The following is a 19,878-nucleotide window of genomic DNA, read 5'->3' as shown; positions in this document are numbered from 1 at the left end:
CTTCCGTTGTTTACGGTTTGTGTACATCCGGTCCAGTCATGGCCGCCAAGTCTGGCTGTGACGCTGGCGTGAAGCCTCTCCAAAATGCTATGAAAATGGCTAAATTGGCAATACAACTAGACGCAGGGAACAGACACAAGGTATTCTATCATGCTACTTAGTGGGCTAGTATAAAGGGGGCGACAGACTACGACTATACACTCAGGCCTAATAATGTAAACAAACTGGCACTGAAAGGGTCGGGTGGGCTTGGTCAGACAGAATTGATACGATTTTTATTTGTCTGTAAAACAGAAAGATAGTTACAGGCTACTGTACCGGTATCTGTAAACGTTCCCTGTTGCTGTAACGTACGCGTTTGCTCTTATGTGTGCAAAATACCGAGATACTGATTATTGTTTACGTCTCCAGGAAGCATATTGTGAATACCTGCGGAGCATCAGCTTCATTTCCCATTCGCTTCTGGAGGATGCGCTGTCTCAAAGTAAGATGAGATCAGCTGTGTGGTTATACGCATCATCAAACTGAATAAAATACTATTCCAAAAGAAATCATTTGCATTAAACTTGTCATTCATTTTATGGAGCTAGTATAAGCTTTAGATAGCAGTGTACAACTACTGCCATTCAATAACGTTCATGTGATTAAACTCGGCAAGTGTTAATGGTATAACATACATTTCACATGCTATATTAGCGTAATAGGATTTGGAATAGCTGTTGCTCAATCCTCAAGTGGTATATGAAATTAACAGTCAGTCATGATACCTGGCAACAGCAGATTTATTCTGTATGCAACCCTCCAAATCAAACTGGACAGTCAAGAGTCAGCTCAAGACAAGCCAATCAGCTCTATCTGGAGAAACAGTCTGTCTGCCTTTGTTTGTGAAGTGAAGCTTGTTAATCATGTTGTTAATGACCCCGTCATTGTTTAGACAGTCCTCCCTTCTACTTCCAAGAATGTCAGGGACCTGGTGCCTGTCTCCTTTCACAAGAACTAATCAAGTAGATAGTGATCATTTACCAGATGACTGAATCATTGGCATTCCACAGTGACACCCAGAGAACCACCCCATGTTCCCTATGATGAATCCAAAAATGTTTTTAATCATCTGACACACAAGTGAATAGTTGACTAAACATCAAGGTAGCTCCTATTTGGGAGTAAGGAAGAAAGTGAGAATTGGAAGGATGGTTTGGCTCAATGTACCGGGCCTTTTGCGTTCATTGTTTGCTGAGTCACTTGTATAATGTTGATTTCTGAAATATTTACAATCAGCATTTCTCTATTGTCTTCTGTAGCGGACGGAGAAATGGTTGCGGTGGAGGTGGAGAGGATGCTGAGGTTGGCAGAGCAGTGTTTAGAGAGAGCCAAGTCCTTCATAGAGCGGCATGAGGAACCCACCGTCATCTCCTCACCCACCCAGACCCAAGCCCTAAACCAGAACCAGAACCCAGACCTGAACCAGACCACAACCCGAGACACTACTGTTGTTGTAGCGAGCTGTGGAGATTGTGGTGAATATACACATTTTCCTACAATCGAGGTATTTCACCAGCATGGTTTCCCTGTGTGACACGTATAACCCTCCTCCTTTTGGCCTCCTCTCCTTCCTTACGCAGTCACACCACAAGAGGCTGTGGCTGAGATGAAGCACAGAGCCAATCCGAGGCTGGGGCACCGCAGGGTTCAATCTGAAGGGGAGGGTGAGCTCTCCGCCTTCCTGCCCCCCGAAGTCTTCCAGAGACTGCAGACAGCAGTGTCACTGGATATGAAGAAGTGAGTGATCACCACTGGTGTGAAGACTAGGCATAAGAAAACATAGTTGTTTTATGACTTTGGGTTGCGTGGCTGGATGGAATTGTGATGGTTTGAAAGTAATTCATTGTTTCGAAGGTGAAAAGTAACTCTTTTAATAGTTGTCCCTGTATGACTTTGGTAGCTGCTGAGCTAACAGGGAATGGCTTGTTTTTATAGACATGGTCTGAGTTTCTTGTCTCTTTTTGATTCCCCCTATCTCCATGCATGTGTGTTTGTACATTTGCCGGTCAAAGGGAGCTTACACCGATTGAGGAGGCTTCACGTCTGAACCAAAAGCTGAAAGCCAATTATCAGGCCCGTCTTGCAAGGCTCCAACCTGGGCAGGCCACTCAGAAGACTTCTCTGGTTAGTGTGTTCCCAAAATCATCACAGTCCATTGAGGACACATTACAATTGCAACAAGAGTCAACATCAATATGATAATAATAAATAGATTGCACCACACAAACCCACTTCAGTGGCCAAGTCACTGGCCTTGAACAATATATTTGACTTAAACATCTTAACACAATTTCAACCTGCATACACAGTACAGGACAGGGTTATCCCATTAGTTCTAGGATTGTCTGTTTGTTGATAGAACATGCGTTGTTGACATGACTGTGACAATAAAATGGAAATGGAAATAGGCTACTTATACTGGGCTCCTTTGTACTGATAGGCTACATGATTGGTGAAAAAGACATATCACGCCCATTCAAATCGATTTGTTTAGTAATAGACATCGCGCGAACACTGCTAGGTTCGCCTTGTTCTGTTTGCGACGGTAAATCAGTGGTAGACTCCGCTATGATCTAGACGGAGACAGGACGAGAATAAAATATTAATATTTGAGTTATCGTGTGTTCTTGGCCAGACACAAAGTATTTCAAGCGCGTTATCAACTTGGTGAGTATTTTTTCTCAAATTCAGACAATTCTAAATCCCATGCGCTTTTTTTGCGCACAATCCAAAGCAGTTACAAGCGTTGATATACGATTATCACCTAAGAACAATTTCGATCAAAATCCCATCAGCTATTTACCCAGAATGAGCCAACGAAACAAAACCAAAATGGATCTTCGTCCTTACTGGAAAAAACTGAAGGAGTTTCTGAAGGTATAGTGATAAAGCTAAATAGACTGAGCTGCAGCAAAATGATGTATTGTTGGCTGTTTATATGGTTGTTGTGGCGACAAACGAGTGTTACATTGGTGTTACATTAATTTTATTGCTAGGACGTGTCCCATGGGAGTTACTGTTGGTCACCAGAAATTGGTTTACTGTTGACTGTTGCTGATATGTTGACACGCACAGAGTGTTCGCTTCACAGACTGTTGGGATACAAAACTGTAGAAATAATGGTAACCCTAAACCCAATTGGACCCACAGATTCACCTCACCTACGTTCAGTTACTCACGCATTAGTTGTTCAGGGTAACAGCTGGTTTCATACCTTGTTAAAAGAAGCGTGGCATCTTGAGAATGATCTTATCTAATGTGTATTTAGTCTGATATGATGGTGTGATGGTGTCAGAGGCAGAGAGCATACGTGTGGATCATGTGTGTGTTTTGTTTCTCTGCAGAAGCTGTCTCTTCAGCGACAAATGATGGAAAACCTGATCATAGCCAAGGCCAGGCAGGACGCTGTATCCTTTTGTTGGAGTGAGTTTGGTTGGGAATTGCAGGACATATTGATGAAGGAAGGGTTTGATCCGTTTCCTTACTAACAGGGTGACATAAGTTCAGTTGAGTTCTGGATTTTTTAAAATCAAGTTATTAAGTATTATCAATCTGCAGATTGGGAGAGAAAACCAGACCTCTGACAATAAATGACAACACCAGGCTTAGGTCTCAATCATGTCTCTCTCCGCTCTGAAGGCGGGAGGACCATCTTTTATAGGGCACAAGAATGTAAACATAGATAGTGACAGTCAGGCAGTAATGACGTTCCAACAGTCACAGACAAAGAGATTCACAGCTTCCAGCCCATGACGTTCCTCAGGGCACTGAGAGGTCTTAGGTGGAGCTGTCCCCATAGTCATCATGAGACATGTACACATAACTTTCACGTGACCCTGACCATCTATTCAACCTGACAAATACACCCAATCTACTCTTATCAATAGAAAACTCACATGAGAACATACCAACTAGAATCCAATGACTAGTTCTATTGATTAGTGAGAGTTCTGTTGATTATTGAATGATATAAGTACACAGGAAATGCCATTTTCCTCTGCGAAATGCAGGGCCTAGCATAAGCCCTGGACTAGTGTGTTTGTGTGTGATTGTATTACTGTAACGGTTGTTGACATTAGTGGGGGTTGGGGATCAAGGTCTGGCCCCTGATTTCCATGAGAAATCAAGCATTGGGGGTTGATCTGGACACTTTGGATAGTAATTGATTGGTCCTGAAATGGTCAAATGTACGTATAAAAATGGACATGAGATCCTGTTCAGGTTTGTGTCCTTAACGCCTGTAGCTTCAGAGGAGGATGGAGGAGAGAAGATTGAGACTGCAGGAGGAGGCCAACAGGTACCATCTGGCTGAGGTGTTTTTGTCTGCAAATGTACCCGATATTTGTATTTGACTCAACTGTTGGAAGATTGTGTGGTTGGTTGTAGATTAGTGTTTTGTGTTTGAGACATATTCTCAGAGTGACAAGACAAAATGGGATGTAGAAATTCAGAAGTGGATTATTTCCCCCAGTTAGAGATGGTATCTCGGGACGGGGATTGATAACATGAATTCTTCCCAGCTTGCCACTCATGCAGAAATGTTTAGGACGTTTATAATAATCTTTTCAAACACTACCAAGTGTCACTGTGGTTTCGCTTGCACACACTTCTTCAAGTGCAAGTTCTTGACTTGAACGCATTGCGGAAACACCTTTTTAGCCTTCTGAAAACATCATTAGCACCTAAAACCTAGCTGTAGCTGTGTGGTATTTACACTGAGTGAGGTCAACCAATTTAGGTGACACAGGGTGTCATCCAACTGTGTTCCACGTGGGTGAGTCTAGGGCCATTGTTGCCCACTGGGGGGCGTAGTCTTACAGGTGTTGTGTCTCATCCAGGAGATTTGCAGCATCGGGTACCGTGACAACAGAGGAGCAAGAGCAGAGGCTTCTGTACACCAACGTTCTGGAGTATGAACAAGACCACGTGAGTGCCAAAGAAAGGGAAAGGATCCTGTCTCTTTGACAAGCTGTCGTTTGCCACATGAGAACACTCTGTTTTCGTCTCCTTCTCTGCCCCAAAAGAACTGGCCCAAGCTGTGGAAAGAGAAGCTTAAGAAGAGCCCAGATGATGACGGCCTGTTGTCCGGTCTAGTTGCACATCTTATCAGGTACCCCACTGTACATCTCCTCCATTAGGCGGGCTGCTGTGCCACTGCTCCGCGCAGACTGTAAGATGTGCTGTTTTTGTGTGCCTGCCTCAGCCGTGTAGACCACCCCGTGATGATGCTCCTGAAGAAGCACCAGTATCGCGTCTACAACCGTCTGTACCCCCTGGTGAGCAGGGGGCTCCCGGCCAGCCCCTCTCCCTCCCTCAAGCCTTCCCGCAGCGCTCAGAACCTGTTCAACCCAGAACCGCACCAGAAATCGGGCTCAGACTACAACACCTCGCTCTCCTTCTCCAACGAGCTCAACGCGAGTGAGGAGGAGCTGGACAGCGCTGGCCCGGCCAGCCCAGGTACCGACCACTGTGTGGACCGGGAGAACTCGTTTGAGGACCTGGAGCAGTTCTTGACCCCACTGGACTGGGCCCCACCCCATGGGAATGCAAGGGTGGACAGTGATTTGACCTTTGAAGCCTCGACCCAGATTGAACCCGAGTCTGAGAGCCTCATCCATGGGTTGGAGGTCCGCGCCCTCAAAGAGCATCTGAAGGACATTGTCAAGGACATCCACATCGCCATAGGTAAAAATGAGAGTTTGTGTGTGTTCAATCAAATATGTATCAAAACACCTTTTCTGTCTCGTATGCAGTACAACACTCATGTCATTTCAGTGTTTGTGGCGTAGATGCTGAGAAATGTATCGTGTTTATGAAAAACCCTTATGTTGTTGTTGTGTACTTTAATGACCTTCATTTGGTGTGTTTCAGACCAGCTTCTATCCCTGTGTCTGCTCTCCTTTGAGTGCCTCAACACAGCCACGTCTAAAGACTTGTGTTTGGCCAGCATTGAAGAGGCCTTCTTCACCCCTCTGTGGAGCCCTCTGCTGGCTCTCTTCAGGTAACTGCCCCTCTGTAGAGGGTTGCATCAGTCTGTAGACGGCAGCATCAGTCTGTAGAGGGCAGCATCAGTCTGTAGACGGCAGCATCAGTCTGTAGAGGGCAGCATCAGTCTGTAGAGGATAGCATCAGTCTGTAGAGGATAGCATCAGTCTGTAGATGGTAGCATCAGTCTGTAGAGGATAGCATCAGTCTGTAGATGGTAGCATCAGTCTGTAGATGGTTGCATCAGTCTGTAGAGGATAGCATCAGTCTGTAGATGGTAGCATCAGTCTGTAGAGGGCAGCATCAGTCTGTAGAGGGCAGCATCAGTCTGTAGAGGATAGCATCAGTCTGTAGAGGATAGCATCAGTCTGTAGATGGTAGCATCAGTCTGTAGAGGGTTGCATCAGTCTGTAGAGGATAGCATCAGTCTGTAGATGGTAGAAGCAGTCTGTAGATGGTAGCATCAGTCTGTAGATGGTAGCATCAGTCTGTAGATGGTAGCATCAGTCTGTAGATGGTAGCATCAGTCTGTAGAGGATAGCATCAGTCTGTAGATGGTAGCATCAGTCTGTAACTAGACAACAGCTCCTCCTCTCTCAGGCACTCTGCGGCTTCTGTGTTTGAGATCATTTGACTATCCTTTGTAAAGGGAATCTCTTAATAAATAGGAATGTGCTAGTCAGTAATGTGCCAGTATCTGGTGGTGAACCGACTCTCTTCCCTCGGTGCGTCCTGGCCGGTGCAGGAAGGTGAACCGAGACCGGGAGCTGTGTCTGGAGGACAGCATGCGACTCCACCATGAGGTGACACCTGGAGACGTGGGTGTCTCAGCTAAACTGTTCCCCCAGGACCCCGCAGTGCTGCATGGTTCCTACCCCTACGAGTGCGCAGTGCAGGAGCTGCGTTCGATGTGCAAAGACTCCTGTCCCCAGAGGAAGCTGGAGTGTCTGGGTGAGAACCAGCCTGTTTGAAGACCGTAGGGAAGAGAGGGAGGGAGGAGGCATGTTTAGAGGCTTGGGACCCATGGACCATTTTAGTTACTTAACCCTAAATGGACACCCAGAATGGGAGGCCTCAGGTCATGTGGTCGTCCTGCACAAACCATAGAAAACGTTTCTCTGTCGCTGGGCGTCACACACGCGCACACACACACACGTCATGTATCTGTCTGTTGTTTTGCAGTGAGGACATTGCGTCTCATCTGTGCGTGCGCCGAAGACTACAGATGTCTCCACGAGGTGGACTCTGCACCCAAAACAGCTGCCATGTCAGTACGCCAACGCACATGCACGGACAGAGGCATGAACAGACATGTTTCAAAAGACACAACCAGACAAAAATAATTGATCTCTGAAACGCCCCCCCCCCCCCCTTTCCCCATAACTCTGCCTTGGTGCTTATCAGAAGTGACAAAGGGAAGGACCCACAGGAGTGTTCTGGAAGTTCTCAAACATAATTGAAGCCCTCCTGCAGGAGGGTCGTCCCCCCCTTGTCAGACCTTATCAGGCCTCACCAAGGCCGGACGCTGCAGGGGTCTGTCCTAGGTCTTCTGCCCCCTGCAGAGGGCTTCCTTCAGCCTGATCCCAAAACTAGGTCGCCCTGTCTGGCCTGGACCCACCCAGGGCCCGGCTAGGAGGAGAGGAGAAGGGAGAAACGGAAGAGAGGAAACTTTCTCTTAAGGGTAGAGGCAGGGTACTGCAGACCAGACAGGCGAGACACAGAACCAGACAGGGCGAGAGAGAGAGAGAGCACAAAACGGAGCAGTTCATTTGACCACATCAGTGAGGGGGAAGTGATTTCTTATTTACTTCACCAGTCTGGGGCAGCACTGACACGGAGCGGACAACAGCAACATGCTGGATGGAGGCTCACAGCTCGGGTTGCTATGCAGAGAAACCATGACTGTCAAGAACAGCAGAGTTTATACGGCTATTTTCCTTGATAGGAACTGTATACTGTAGGACTAACCACTGTACCGGGGTTATGGGTAACTAGTAAAAGCAGTCAAGTGTTTTGGGAGAAAACAGATTAGGTGGCTCGACGAGCCTTGCACTCAAACCTGTTCGCCAGCCAGCCTGTTGGTCCCGCCCACTGACCTGTTAGCACACTCGAGGCCTGGTGGGCCTCAAGCTGCCCAGCGCCCCGACCTACTCTCAGAAAACCTTCTCTTTCCTTTCCCTTTCTTGCTTCATCCGACTTTCTTTGATTTCACGTTGATCAAATATGAACATGCGGTAAAGAGTATTGAGGCCTTATTTCATGTACCATGGATCTGCTTCCTCCGCCAGAATATAGGCAGTGAGAGATGCGACAGCTGACGCGGGGAGTTAGCTAGTTAACAGGAGCTCTCTGCACTGGTCCGCTCTGCAGTGCATTCTTGGAGAACCTGGTATCCATTATGCTAAAGTGCTACTTCAGTAATCTTCTGCCAGCTCAGTTTTAGACTCCCGAAGCTGAATTAGTTTGTGGTTGTGGAGGAGGTGGTTTCGGGTCAGATATGTCGGGGTAGCCGGTTCTTAGATTAAGAACCTTAGATTAAGAACCGGCTACCCCGACGTATGTGATCCGAAACCACCACCTCCACAACCACAAACTGTGACGTGTATATAATGATATCCAATTGTGACCCTGCAGTGGTGCCGATGACCTGCTGCCCATCCTGTCCTTCGTGGCCCTGAGGTGTGGCTGTCCTCAGCTTCTGTCTGAATGTGCTGCCCTGGAGGAGTTCATCCACGAGGGGTAGGTTGCACACGCACACAGCGTCTCCATTGGATCCATCTTATGTCTTTGGTTCTTTTCGGTCCTCATCTTGCCCACACCTGTATAACTAGTAAGTACAGGTGTTGACGACAACGAGCGCCTAAAGTAGGTGACTACAACTAGCAACTACAATTGCTGACTACAACTACTGTAGTTGGACAAAAACCTGTGTCTCCCTCTTCCATCCTCCCTTGTCCTCTGGTATCAGTGTGTCGTGGGTTGCGTGTCAAAGCAGACCACACCCCAGAGGTCGTCTAGTGGAGGTAACGGCAACTTTTAACAGGCTGGTTAGCTTGACTCTGCCTGAGGAATGTCGGGACATTCTGGTTCAGTTTTCCTTCCTATAAAAATACAAATAAAAACCCACTAGATGTTTATACAGCTCAGTGGTTTGGAAAAGATGTGGGTGTGTGTGTGTGTGGGGCTCTTACTCTCTAGAAGGACACAAATGGGCAGGTCTTAGGTAATTGGAAGATGTCAGTCTCTGCTGCGATTGGTGACTTTAGCGTCCGTCAGTGGACTGGAGATGTTTGTTTGATATGCAAGCACTTGACCCCTCCCACATCACCACCACAACTGCTTCAGAATAAACATCTCTATCTCTTCCTCGTCATACATTTCCCCTTCCCTCCCCCCTTTCTCTCTTTCCATAACAAACAGTCTCATCCAGCCTTCTAGGCCTGTCTCCAGTGGCTCTCGTGTCTTGGTCTCATTAGCCGTAGGTCAGTCAGAGTTGACTTGAACTCAAGGCCTCCTTCTGTCCCCTGAGCAGTAAAACTCCACTTTCCACCACTCCTCCTCTACCCTCTCCCACCCTTTATTATCTTATCTCTCCCTCCACCCCTTGACATCCTCAGTGCACTGAGGGAACCACCCAGACGTGTGCCACAAATCGTCTCCCTCTGTAGTCCCCAGAAGGTTGAGGAGGAGCAGGGCGTCTTCTGACGCGAGGTCAACCGGGGAATGTCGACGGGTTTTGCTGCTTGTTGTCCCCCAGGCATGTATGAAGGTATACCCTGTGTGTTTCCCCATCAGGTACCTGATTGGAGAGGAGGGCTACTGTCTGACCTCCATGCAGAGCGCCCTGACGTATGTGGAGTCGCTCCACACCGGAGGGGGCCTGGACAAACTCACCTGAGACGAGCCAGGTAGGCAGGTCCTCATCTATCTGGTCAAACTCACCTGAGACGAGGACATAGTGTAGGTCCATATTTGTCTTGTGAACCAGAGGCATTCAATTCCCCTCCGGAAAAGACTTTGAACTTCCAGCCTCCAGCTCCTAGCCCACGCCGTGCTCAGCCCTCAGCCCTTTCATGATGAGAGTCAGGAGAGACCCAGTGTTCTATGGTACCATAGAGAAGACCCCCTGCTGGTATGGTTTTATTAGATTGATTGGGGTGAAAGGGTTCAGCAAAGCAGAGCCTGATGTATGCTAGGCCCTAGAGCCATCTCCATTCCCCTAGCAACGCCAGCCTATTACTATGGGATTAACTCCATGTGACATCATCAGACCACCCCTTCCAAAATCCCATGTGACACGACTGTTCCACGCTAACTAAACATTTGACTTAAGAGTGCAGAGCTGTCAGTCTGGCCCGAGGACGTTAGTCCTGGGACAGAGATGGAGGCTGGCAATGACGAGGAAGGAGAGCGAGGAGAGGGAATTAAAGAGATGGAAATATGGATGGAGAGAGATGACAAGAATTGAACAGCCTTTCTGATCCTTGTCTGTGACGTCTTGTGTTTCAGGTTGCTGGTTTAAAAGAGGCTCAGCTTCAAGCATGTTTCTGCTCTGTTTGTCCACTTGTAGTGTTCACCCCGCGCTCCCCCCCAACCCAACCAGGGATGTTAAAATAGCAAAGTTTGACAAAGACGCAAATGAGATAAAATAGATTCTTTATTTCATGTGGTTTAGGGGGTGAGTTAGAATGTGAGCAGAGGGAATGATTTGTGCACTTTCAGTGTTTTGTATGTGAAAGATCCAGTTTGTGTTTATGGTTTCCTGCATCTCCCCGTCATCCAATAGACTGTGAGCTCACTGAATCAGGGTTTTAATTAACTGTGGGACAGACAATACTTGGATTTTTTTTCTTTTTTTTTTTTTCTTGAATTCTGCACTTTTAGTGTGTAACACTTTTTTGTTCTTTGTTCTGTCAGATGAATTGTGTGTGCGCGTGCGTCCATGTGCATGAATGTCCAAACATTGCAAATTGTTACAGCCAGGGACTACAGTGACTGAAGTTTAGGGAATTCGCTTTTTCGTCTTTTTTTTTGTTTTTTTTTAAGACTTTACAACTTGCACATCTGATTGACCTGGTCAGAGAACATAAGACTGACGTAAAGGGGAGAGACGGTATGTGAGTGCTTCTGGCCATTCTAGAGAGCCTGGTGTAAGAAACACATCTCTTCCTGCAGTTACCTCAGGTGGTGAGAAGATCCAGGGGTTTAAAACTAACAGGCACCCTCATTAATATGATGGCTGATCTGTCTTATGTTTGATTAAGCAAATGCATGTATTTCTCAGTCCTTCTCACTTCAAAATGTTTTAGTAGAAAAGAAAGAAATGTCTGTTTTTTTAAGGAATTGTAAAAGGTAATTTTGAAGTTCACTGTCTGGGCTGTAATATGTGAACACCTTTTATACAGTGGATTTTAGTGCTATCTGACTGGTAGTTTCCTTTTTTGCTATTTAATGTTTTATTTTTAAGTCAAAGAAATAAAAGGGTTAAGAGGTAATGTGAAAAAATGTTTCAGAATTGCGATTTGAATTGTAACGCCTTCTAGCCAGGTTAAATGTGATCATTTTTCCTGGGAAATGTGTGACACCAAATAAATGCTTTTCTGTGACTTAGAGAGGCTTGTAAATGTATGAAAATACAGTAAAATAACCTGGAAGTTGTTTGAACTGTTGAATGAAACCAGTCCACTAATACCACTACGAAGATGACATACTGTTTTAGGATGGTTTCTATTCCTCTTGAAGACTCTATGAATGTAAACTTTTTTTGTCCATTAACATGATGCTGTTTTACTGTGCATACCATATATTTTACTGTGTACCAGAGAAGGTCAAAGTTGTAAATCCTGGGGATTTCAGTTATAGTAAATAATAATAATAATAAAGAAGTAGAGATTTCAACTGTGTTTGTTGCCTTTCTCATGCTCAGTAATTACCTCACTGCAGAACCCCCAAAAGCTCCTGTAACGGCTTTCGTGTGATCTCGATTTCTAGGGGAGGAATGAGAAGAGGGAGGCACAGGGGAGAGGACAGGGTGAATGTGGGTTCCCTTGCTACTGAGGGAATGTGTGTTGGCGGGTGTCAAATCAAACAAGCCTCAGGGGTGGAAGGTTCGAGCCATAGTATCCAAAACAGCAGATGCTGTGTTGGATACAAAGTTCACCAGATTGATCCCCTCCGTTCTCTGTCACTCCCACGCCTTAAGATCTCAGTCACGGTGAGGGAATACAGCACGTGATGTAAGGAATCACGCACATGCATGTCCTCGCACCCGCAAATACACACCAATTTATACATTTGAACATCTCTTGTCTTGTACTTAGTTCTTTGGTCTAACTCTTATATGTATGTTGTTAAAGTTTTAAATCGTATTTGTGTGCGCGCAGTGTTGCCTTCAGTCTGACGAATGTGAGGTGTGTTCTGGTAACCAAGACGGCAACTCCGCTTTGAGAGCACTCGCACGGAATGGGCTGTGTGATGCTGCCAAAATCCCAGATTTGTTTTTCCGTCTGTTTCAATATTTCAATGTCTTAACTGATTCCCCTGTTTGGAGGAGTCAAGGTTATTCCAAATTTTTAATGAAAACCAGTAGAGGTATGTGACTCTCACCTCTAAACTCCCCTCTCTCGCCTTGCTCTCAGCTTCAGGCCTTGTCTCAGTCTTAGATCTGGTTAAGTCCCCTTCGTGACCTCTCATTCACACAAATACTTGGTATGCTAAGAATGGCTGTTGTTTACTCAACATATTGAATTACCTTTAGAACACCTAAGATAGTTGTATTGTCATGAGTCTTCGTGGTTCACACTTAGTGAAAACCAACACTATTATTTATCTAACAGCTTGAATGACTCCCTGGGACTTGCTGAAGTGCTTACACAAACCATGTGACCCCTCCACCCTCTGACCATGTGACCCCTCCACCCTCTGACCATGTGACCCCTCCACCCTCTGACCATGTGACCCCTCCACCCTATGACCATGTGACCCCTCCACCCTCTGACCATGTGACCCCTCCACCCTCTGACCATGTGACCCCTCCACCCTCTGACCATGTGACCCCTCCACCCTCTGACCATGTGACCCCTCCACCCTCTGACCATGTGACCCCTCCACCCTCTGACCATGTGACCCCTCCACCCTCTGACCATGTGACCCCTCCACCCTCTGACCATGTGACCCCTCCACCCTCTGACCATGTGACCCCTCCACCCTATGACCATGTGACCCCTCCACCCTCTGACCATGTGACCCCTCCACCCTCTGACCGTGCTTCCTACCTCATCCGTCTGTTACTCTGACACACACACACACACCACTTCTTTCTCTCCATCACTTTCAGTCCCAGCAAAATAGACTTCTGATCGGAAGTGTCTGGGTTAGGTTAAGCTTGTTCTCCCTCTTTCGAATGTAGACTGTATTCTTTTCCTTCTTAGAACTTAATCATCATCCGGGATGCAATGTAAGGATTTGTGAAAAGGTGTGTGTTACAATGATTGTGTGCATGTACTGTACGTAAGAGACAGGAAGACTACATGTAGCCGTTAGCCAAAACGTGTACGACAAAACCTACCTTGGACCAAGCTCCTCTCCTGCCCCTCTACCACTCCTCTGAACTCTTGCTTCCACCCCACCCCCCACAGTCATCCAGTGCATCTCTGGCTAAACTCAGAGTCCTTTATTGGCATGTCAAATATACATTCTTGTGGCTAAAGTATGTCGCTAGTTCAGCCAGTGACAGGACAGCAGGCGTCTAACTAAGTCAAGCCTATAGCTAGCAAAGGCCTTACATGGGAATATGAACAACAGACAACAATGCATGGAACCTCCCACCTCCTCACCCTTCTCTCTCACTTCCTCACCCCCACATTGTTGGTTTACAGGATGCCCTAGATAGTGGGTGGCAGATAATGGGTGAGGTGCCGGGGTGCCAGGACAAGGGAGTCACGCTACGGGGAAACTAACGTGCCAATTCACCCCCCTCCCCCAAGGGGATGTGCCCCCATCATGCAAACAGCCCTTCTTGACACATCCTACTGTACACCTCTCTCTTTCCTGGTTTACTCGCCGTCTCCTCTGTCGTTTTCGTTCTGCGAGTCCCGTCCTTGTCCCTCTGCTTTCCTCTCTGAGGGTCCTTTCTCATCCCTCTATACACACACTGGCTATACGCTGGAGCTCAACGTAGCTTGGCACCCTCTTCCATCGTCGTTACAGTTTATATAGTCAACACATGCATATAAAATAAGCCAACAATTACATAAACCAATAACAGAAGAAGAACAATCACAAAATGGAATGCGGAAAAACAAATGAAGCCATAGCTATTGGGTTGGGGGTGTGGATATGTGGGTATGGCTCTAATGGTTTCCCTCTATAAGGAGGTTTTTTAAGTCTGCCGGGCCATTGAGGGTGAAGACAGAGTGCGAGGTGTGGCCTCTCTCCACCAGACTGGCCAAGGCCTCTCCCAGGTCCAGGTGGCTGAGGAAGCCAGGGGCCATGCGTTCTGGGGGGGCCACTCCTGTGTTGATCTTTACCTGAGAGAGACAGGGGTCAGGGTGTGGGTGAATGGCACACATGTCATACATCCTGAGAGACAGTATGTGTCTGTATGGGTCTGAACCGTCTGGGTCAACGGCCTATTCCTCACCTGGTTGAGTTTGCAGGGAACCTCAGGGTACTCGTCCCGTAGCACCTGGCAGAAGGCCAGAGTGCTGGCCGCACCCACCGTCAGGAAGCCAGTCCCTGGCATCAGCAGTTTCTCTCCAGCGCCACCTAGAGCCACACACACGTCAGTGCACTACGGCCTTCAAATTACACTCCATATAGAATGGAACAGGGCCTTACGTGTTTAACTGACAATGTATGTTGTGTGGTCGGTGATAGTGGTGAGGTGAGGTACTCACCTGTGATGAAGGTGTAGGTGCAGTTGGGATCATCCCTTACTAGGGGGAAGAAGGCTTTCCATGACACAAAGGTGCTGAAGAGCAAGGTTTCCATCACCTGGACAATCGGAGAGAGAGAGAGATGAGGAACACTGAATGTGAATGAGAAGACGTAAACAACAACAAGCTGATAAACCGAATCAGAGGACCGTTTTCAACATCGCACACACACACACACATGCCCAAGCACAGACACACACCATTTGAGAGAGAGAGAGACAGTGGCACAGGGACAAAGACATGCCATTAGAGCGACGGAGCAGAGCATAATCAGGGCTACTGAAGTAGAAACGATAACATCTCTGAGTGGAGCTGACAGAAAAGGAAGAGGGAGCGAAAACAAAAGACACTAATGACAGCTGAAGAGGGAACAGTGACGTCACCTCTAGGGGTCGAAATGAGCAAGTGAGGTCATGTGAGGGGAGACCGGACTCACCCAGTGGAGCTCCTTCTGAGACTGGGTGTGTGGCTGCCCGCCCTGCCACCAGCTGAACCCCAGAGAGGATACGACGTCCGTCACCTTCCCCACAGACTTCAACAAGACCTTCTTCACCTCCTCTGCCCCGTCCTCGGAACCTGAAAGGCACACGCATGCTCTTCGTTGTCTCCCAGAAGACACATGAGGCACATAGAGATGGATCAACCGATGGGTCAAGTCTTCTTACCAACATCCCCCACGACGGTGGTGAGATTGTCCTTTGTGGAGGGCGAGATGAAGCCTTTGAGCTTCTCAAGTCTGTTGTTGTCTCTGGAGATGACGGCCACCTTGAAACCTGCACACACACACACACACACACACACACACACACAAGCTGTGACTTACTCAGGGTGGGTGACCAACTTTGCTGCTTCACTTAACTGATATAAAGCTTACATCCATTAGGCTATTGTTTATAACATTCTTTATAAGATACTGGACACACCACTGACATATGGTGAATTGATAGATAATGAAGGCAGAGACATTACACCCTTTTAGTTTGGGAGGTTAAGGTTAGATTAGTTATTGGGGCCATTTTACACATATTTAAGCCTTCTTTGTTGAACGATAGAGGCCCTTTAATGGTAGAAGCTATTGTCTGTTTAATCAGCTTACTCTGTGTTTGAAAGAACAGACGGAGTGTAATATGAACATGAGAGAGTATCGTATTTTCCCTACCAATCATCAAGAGATTTAAAACCAAAACGTATTAACCTATATTAGACTATTTAATCACCATCAACAGGGCTGTAGTTTCAGACTTGTGCTTGTTAGCAGATCAGGGTCACAGACTAGGGAAAAATAATTGATGGACTAAGCCACGTTCAGACAGACAGTGTTGTCACATAAGTATCAGAACTAAATACTTTTAAAACTTTATCACAGCGCATTTCAACAACATTTGACTAGCCAAAGAAGCTATTCATTAAGTCAAGGAAGACGTAAAATAAGATTTCATGAACAAAACAAAAGTTGAGAACCTTATATACCGCGCTTAAAACAGATTGGGTGGTTATTTTACGCAGTAATCACTTCGCCTATCTCGGCCAAATTAGGTATTTCCAATTATGGGACCTTCTTGCGTTAAGTGAAGCAATACAGTCTATACTGTCTGTATTGCTGACTTTCAATAAATCAACCAAAACTTGCAACCTTTCTCGAAAAAAAATACATAGGTGCACTGGCAATGATATATTTTCTACACCCTGACCTCGGTCTGATCGATTACCCGGTGTGTTGGTTCCATAAAGTTAATATAACGGTTGGTTCCAAGCGAGAGGTCAAACTTCCGGGGTACCTGACAAAGAGCTTACCTTTGTCAAGCAGTCCTTTAACTATTCCAGAACCCACTGTCCCTGCTCCTCCGAGAACCAAAACTAGTCGGTCTGCGTTTGACATGCTCGTTCCTTAGTCCTCTGTCACTAAATAGTGCCGATACTGCGATTATGTGATGCTGGCGCTTTGTGGAGACCACTTGCACAGTTTAGGACTTTTAAATAAATCCCAGGGGCACAGTTCCGCCCTTTACCAGTCTCACGCGAACCACGCCCACATAATATAAAATGAAAATATTATAGGCTCCAATCTCCAATCTCATTCCTTCCATCCAATTGTTCTCTCTCTCTCTCCCCCCCCCCCCCCCTACTCTCCCCCCCCCCCCCCCCCCCCCCCCCCCCTCTCTCTCTTCATCTCTGTATTAAATTATTGTGTAGGCCCAGACCACATTTAACTTCAAAACGTCCCCCACCATTCCGGGGCGCTGCATAACCAAAACCAAGCCCACCTGCCTTTTCATGATGACGGTGTTTGACACGTGACAGTGTTTACTTTACTCAACTTGAAATCACGCTCACAGACCTGTTGATGCTGAACCGGTGGTCCGGAATGTTTTGTGAAAATATACCTACCTAACGAACCAAACAAGTAGTAGGTGAGCATTTCAAGTGTGTTGTAGCAAACAGTATTTCTCTCAGTAAAACATGTTCGCTATCATTGTTTGTGGTACTAGTAGTTAGCTAGCTAGCTACTTTAGGCTAGCTATCAACTTCCAAGTTAGAGAAAGTTAGCGTACGTGTAAAAGATGCGTTGGTTACGTTCTCCTTTTATATTGAAACATGCTGATACCAGGTACTAGGCTTGCATACGTAGTAAACGCTCTTGGTCTATCAAAGATGAGGCTAGTAGTTAGCTAACACAACTTCTTCCCCTTGTCGGGTTGGGGAATTCCCAGCCTTAGTTTTGCTTTCATTTTTGTTAATACGTTTAGCTAGTCATACGTCGAAAAAGTTTTTTCGAGCCATATTTACAGTAGATAATACTGATATTTGAAACAATATGAACGTGTCATTCTGCTTTATTTGGCACTACACCTAGCTCAATGAACATGTTGTGTCCCACGCAGAGTCTGCAAGAGGATGAGCGGCCTTGACAGAAAAGCCACAGACCTGGTTCAGCTGTACAGGACCAGCCTCGAGCAGCGTATTGAGCAGGGGGATTGGAACCTGGTTTGTAAAGATGAGAAGCTGTCCCAGCAGGTGGAGAAACGTCTGCGTGATGACTGTGCCCAGGACGTGCATGCGTTCCCTGGGGTGGACCCCCTGCGGGTGATGGAGGCGTCGCTCTCTAGGGGAGGTCCTACCCCCAGCAGAGCAGGGGTGGCAGGTGGACTACGTGGTTTGGCGAAGGCTTTTGAAGTATTGGAACTAGCGGCTTTGAACCTGTACCTGTGTCCCTGGAGAAAGGAATACCGAGTGGTAAAGGTAAGGGGGTTCCTGCCAGTAGGAATGCCTGATTTTGAATGGTTTTCCCTTTTACCAGCATAAATCATCTCTATCACAGCTGTCGAGCTATCAGCTGCCACGAGTGAAAGTTTTGCCATTGTCTTGAACAAAGTGAATTTTGCTCTCTCTCTCCCTCCTTCAGATGTTCTCAGGCATGTTTACCCATTACATCAAGCCCTCACTGTCCGAAGCGCAGATGCTGGAGCTGTTTGGCTTGCTGGGATACCAAGCCAGCCAAGCCAGGAACAGCGAGGAACTCTGCCTCAGTCTGCCAACACGCCCTCTGGACACTCTCCTCTTCCTTGCCTGTGCCTTTTTCACTGCCCGCTGTGAGTGTCGCATCCTGCTGACAGCCTACGACAAACACACAGGGGCCAGGGGAGTGTGTGGAGCTGGGGTCGGGACTCGGGCTGAGGCTGGGGCTGCAGAGTGGCAGCTCAGCCTGGTGCAGGAGAGACTGAAGGGACACAGCCTGGAGGTAGCCCTGGACAACACCAAGAGGAAGTTTGACACTCCAGCCCTGAAGGAGGATTTCCTGGAGTCTTCGGCCACGGGGCGGGATCTGGATCTGTACACGGCCGAGGGACTGAACCCCAGCCAGGGAGACATGGGGCTGGGCAGGGACGGTCTGCATTCCCCCACCTGGGCGAGTGTCAGTACTGGCACATCACTGCCCGCTGTGAGAGACAGCAACGGAGTCTCCACACCCAAGGAGCCAGTGTGCACCTCAACACTGACCTGCCATCTGACAAAGAGCCCCTCTTCATCGACCTCCAGCGCCAAGCCAAGGGAGAACTCAAACGAGCCCAATAGAGGGGACTCCTTTCCTCCCAGCCCGTCCTCTCATGTGTCTCCACCTTCACGGCCCCACGACACTCAAGAGCAGCACTCCCCGGTGCTTGTTGTCCCCTCTGCAGGGTCCCTGGGAGGGCACCCCGCCCCTAAGCCCATCCCCCTCCACGAGTGTTGCGATCCGGCCGGTTCGCAGCACCCACAGCTCGTCTGTAAGAGTTGCTTGGTCTTCCATGTCAATTCTTGCAAAAACGTGGAGTACTGCAAGGATCACCATGACATCTACAATCTGGGGCTGTGTTCCAACGGATGCGTTCAGCCTCCACATATGCTGTGCAGATATTGCTATGCCCAGTACTGTAAGAGATGCTGGTTTCTAAAACCTCTTTACTGTGACTGTGGCCAATTTTTAGACCAGTCGTCCTCAGTTTAGTAAGCTGACCGTATATCACACTGTGATGCACAGTTAACCGGGTAAACCACTGTGCCTTAACAGCAGTGCCAAATAATACTATTTGCTTATACTAATTGGGATCAACTTTAGCAGTGAGAATGGAAGCCTATAACGTTTGCCTATGTACTTCTCTGACTGGAGGAACTCTATTTTTCTATTCTTCTGTTAATTGTATGTTCTGGCCTTATGCACATTGTCAGCCTATTTCAGCCATTACAGGGTAAGATATTATGTTAAACAGCATCTTTAACCTGTTTTAGAGTTGTTTAAGACAACTGTTAACTGGAGTGGCATGTTCAATCATGCTTGTGATCAAACCTTTGTCTGGAGATAACAAAAATGAGGAATAAATAATGGATTTAAAAGGGGGAATGTGTGTCTGTTCTGTTCATGTTTTGTCTTTGAATT

At 47.1% G+C, this 19,878-nt stretch overlaps 3 protein-coding genes across 5 annotated transcripts; 2 read left to right on the top strand and 1 right to left on the bottom strand.

Moving 5' to 3' along the window:
- Positions 1-26: 26 nt before the first annotated feature.
- On the top strand, positions 27-11,925 carry vps9d1 (VPS9 domain containing 1). Of its 3 annotated transcripts, XM_084672832.1 has the most exons (16): positions 27-140; positions 412-484; positions 1,302-1,517; positions 1,623-1,779; positions 2,055-2,166; positions 3,387-3,449; positions 4,287-4,339; positions 4,881-4,968; positions 5,067-5,152; positions 5,246-5,727; positions 5,914-6,043; positions 6,773-6,978; positions 7,210-7,294; positions 8,662-8,766; positions 9,823-9,935; positions 10,537-11,925. In XM_084672832.1, the coding sequence occupies exons 1-15, from the start codon at positions 39-41 to the stop codon at positions 9,923-9,925; spliced, it is 2,061 nt and encodes a 686-aa protein (XP_084528958.1). In that variant the 5' UTR covers positions 27-38; the 3' UTR covers positions 9,926-9,935; positions 10,537-11,925. The 3 variants fall into 3 exon arrangements, 2 of the variants coding, with proteins under 2 accessions (XP_084528958.1, XP_084528959.1); XR_014729779.1 differs by lacking the exon at positions 10,537-11,925 and having other exon boundaries at positions 7,432-8,766; positions 9,823-9,860; XM_084672833.1 differs by lacking the exons at positions 9,823-9,935; positions 10,537-11,925 and adding an exon at positions 9,645-9,816.
- Positions 11,926-13,684: 1,759 nt separating this feature from the next.
- Positions 13,685-16,976, bottom strand: LOC146258250 (uncharacterized). The gene is made up of 6 exons (XM_084672540.1): positions 16,758-16,976; positions 15,629-15,736; positions 15,400-15,539; positions 14,925-15,021; positions 14,669-14,793; positions 13,685-14,555 (listed from the first exon to the last, which is right to left on the bottom strand). Exons 1-6 carry the CDS (start codon positions 16,840-16,842, stop codon positions 14,379-14,381), a joined length of 732 nt encoding a protein of 243 aa, XP_084528666.1. The 5' UTR covers positions 16,843-16,976; the 3' UTR covers positions 13,685-14,378.
- A 251-nt stretch (positions 16,977-17,227) lies between these two features.
- Positions 17,228-19,835, top strand: spata2l (spermatogenesis associated 2-like). Its single transcript, XM_084671332.1, has 3 exons — positions 17,228-17,374; positions 17,846-18,203; positions 18,367-19,835. The coding sequence occupies exons 2-3, from the start codon at positions 17,859-17,861 to the stop codon at positions 19,447-19,449; spliced, it is 1,428 nt and encodes a 475-aa protein (XP_084527458.1). The 5' UTR covers positions 17,228-17,374; positions 17,846-17,858; the 3' UTR covers positions 19,450-19,835.
- The last annotated feature ends 43 nt before the right edge of the window (positions 19,836-19,878 follow it).

This window comes from Hypomesus nipponensis, chromosome 14 (genome assembly GCF_054491055.1).
Source record: "Hypomesus nipponensis isolate SF chromosome 14, ASM5449105v1, whole genome shotgun sequence".
In the NCBI taxonomy this organism is placed as follows: domain Eukaryota; kingdom Metazoa; phylum Chordata; class Actinopteri; order Osmeriformes; family Osmeridae; genus Hypomesus; species Hypomesus nipponensis.
This window is presented reverse-complemented; position numbering and strand designations above follow the sequence as displayed.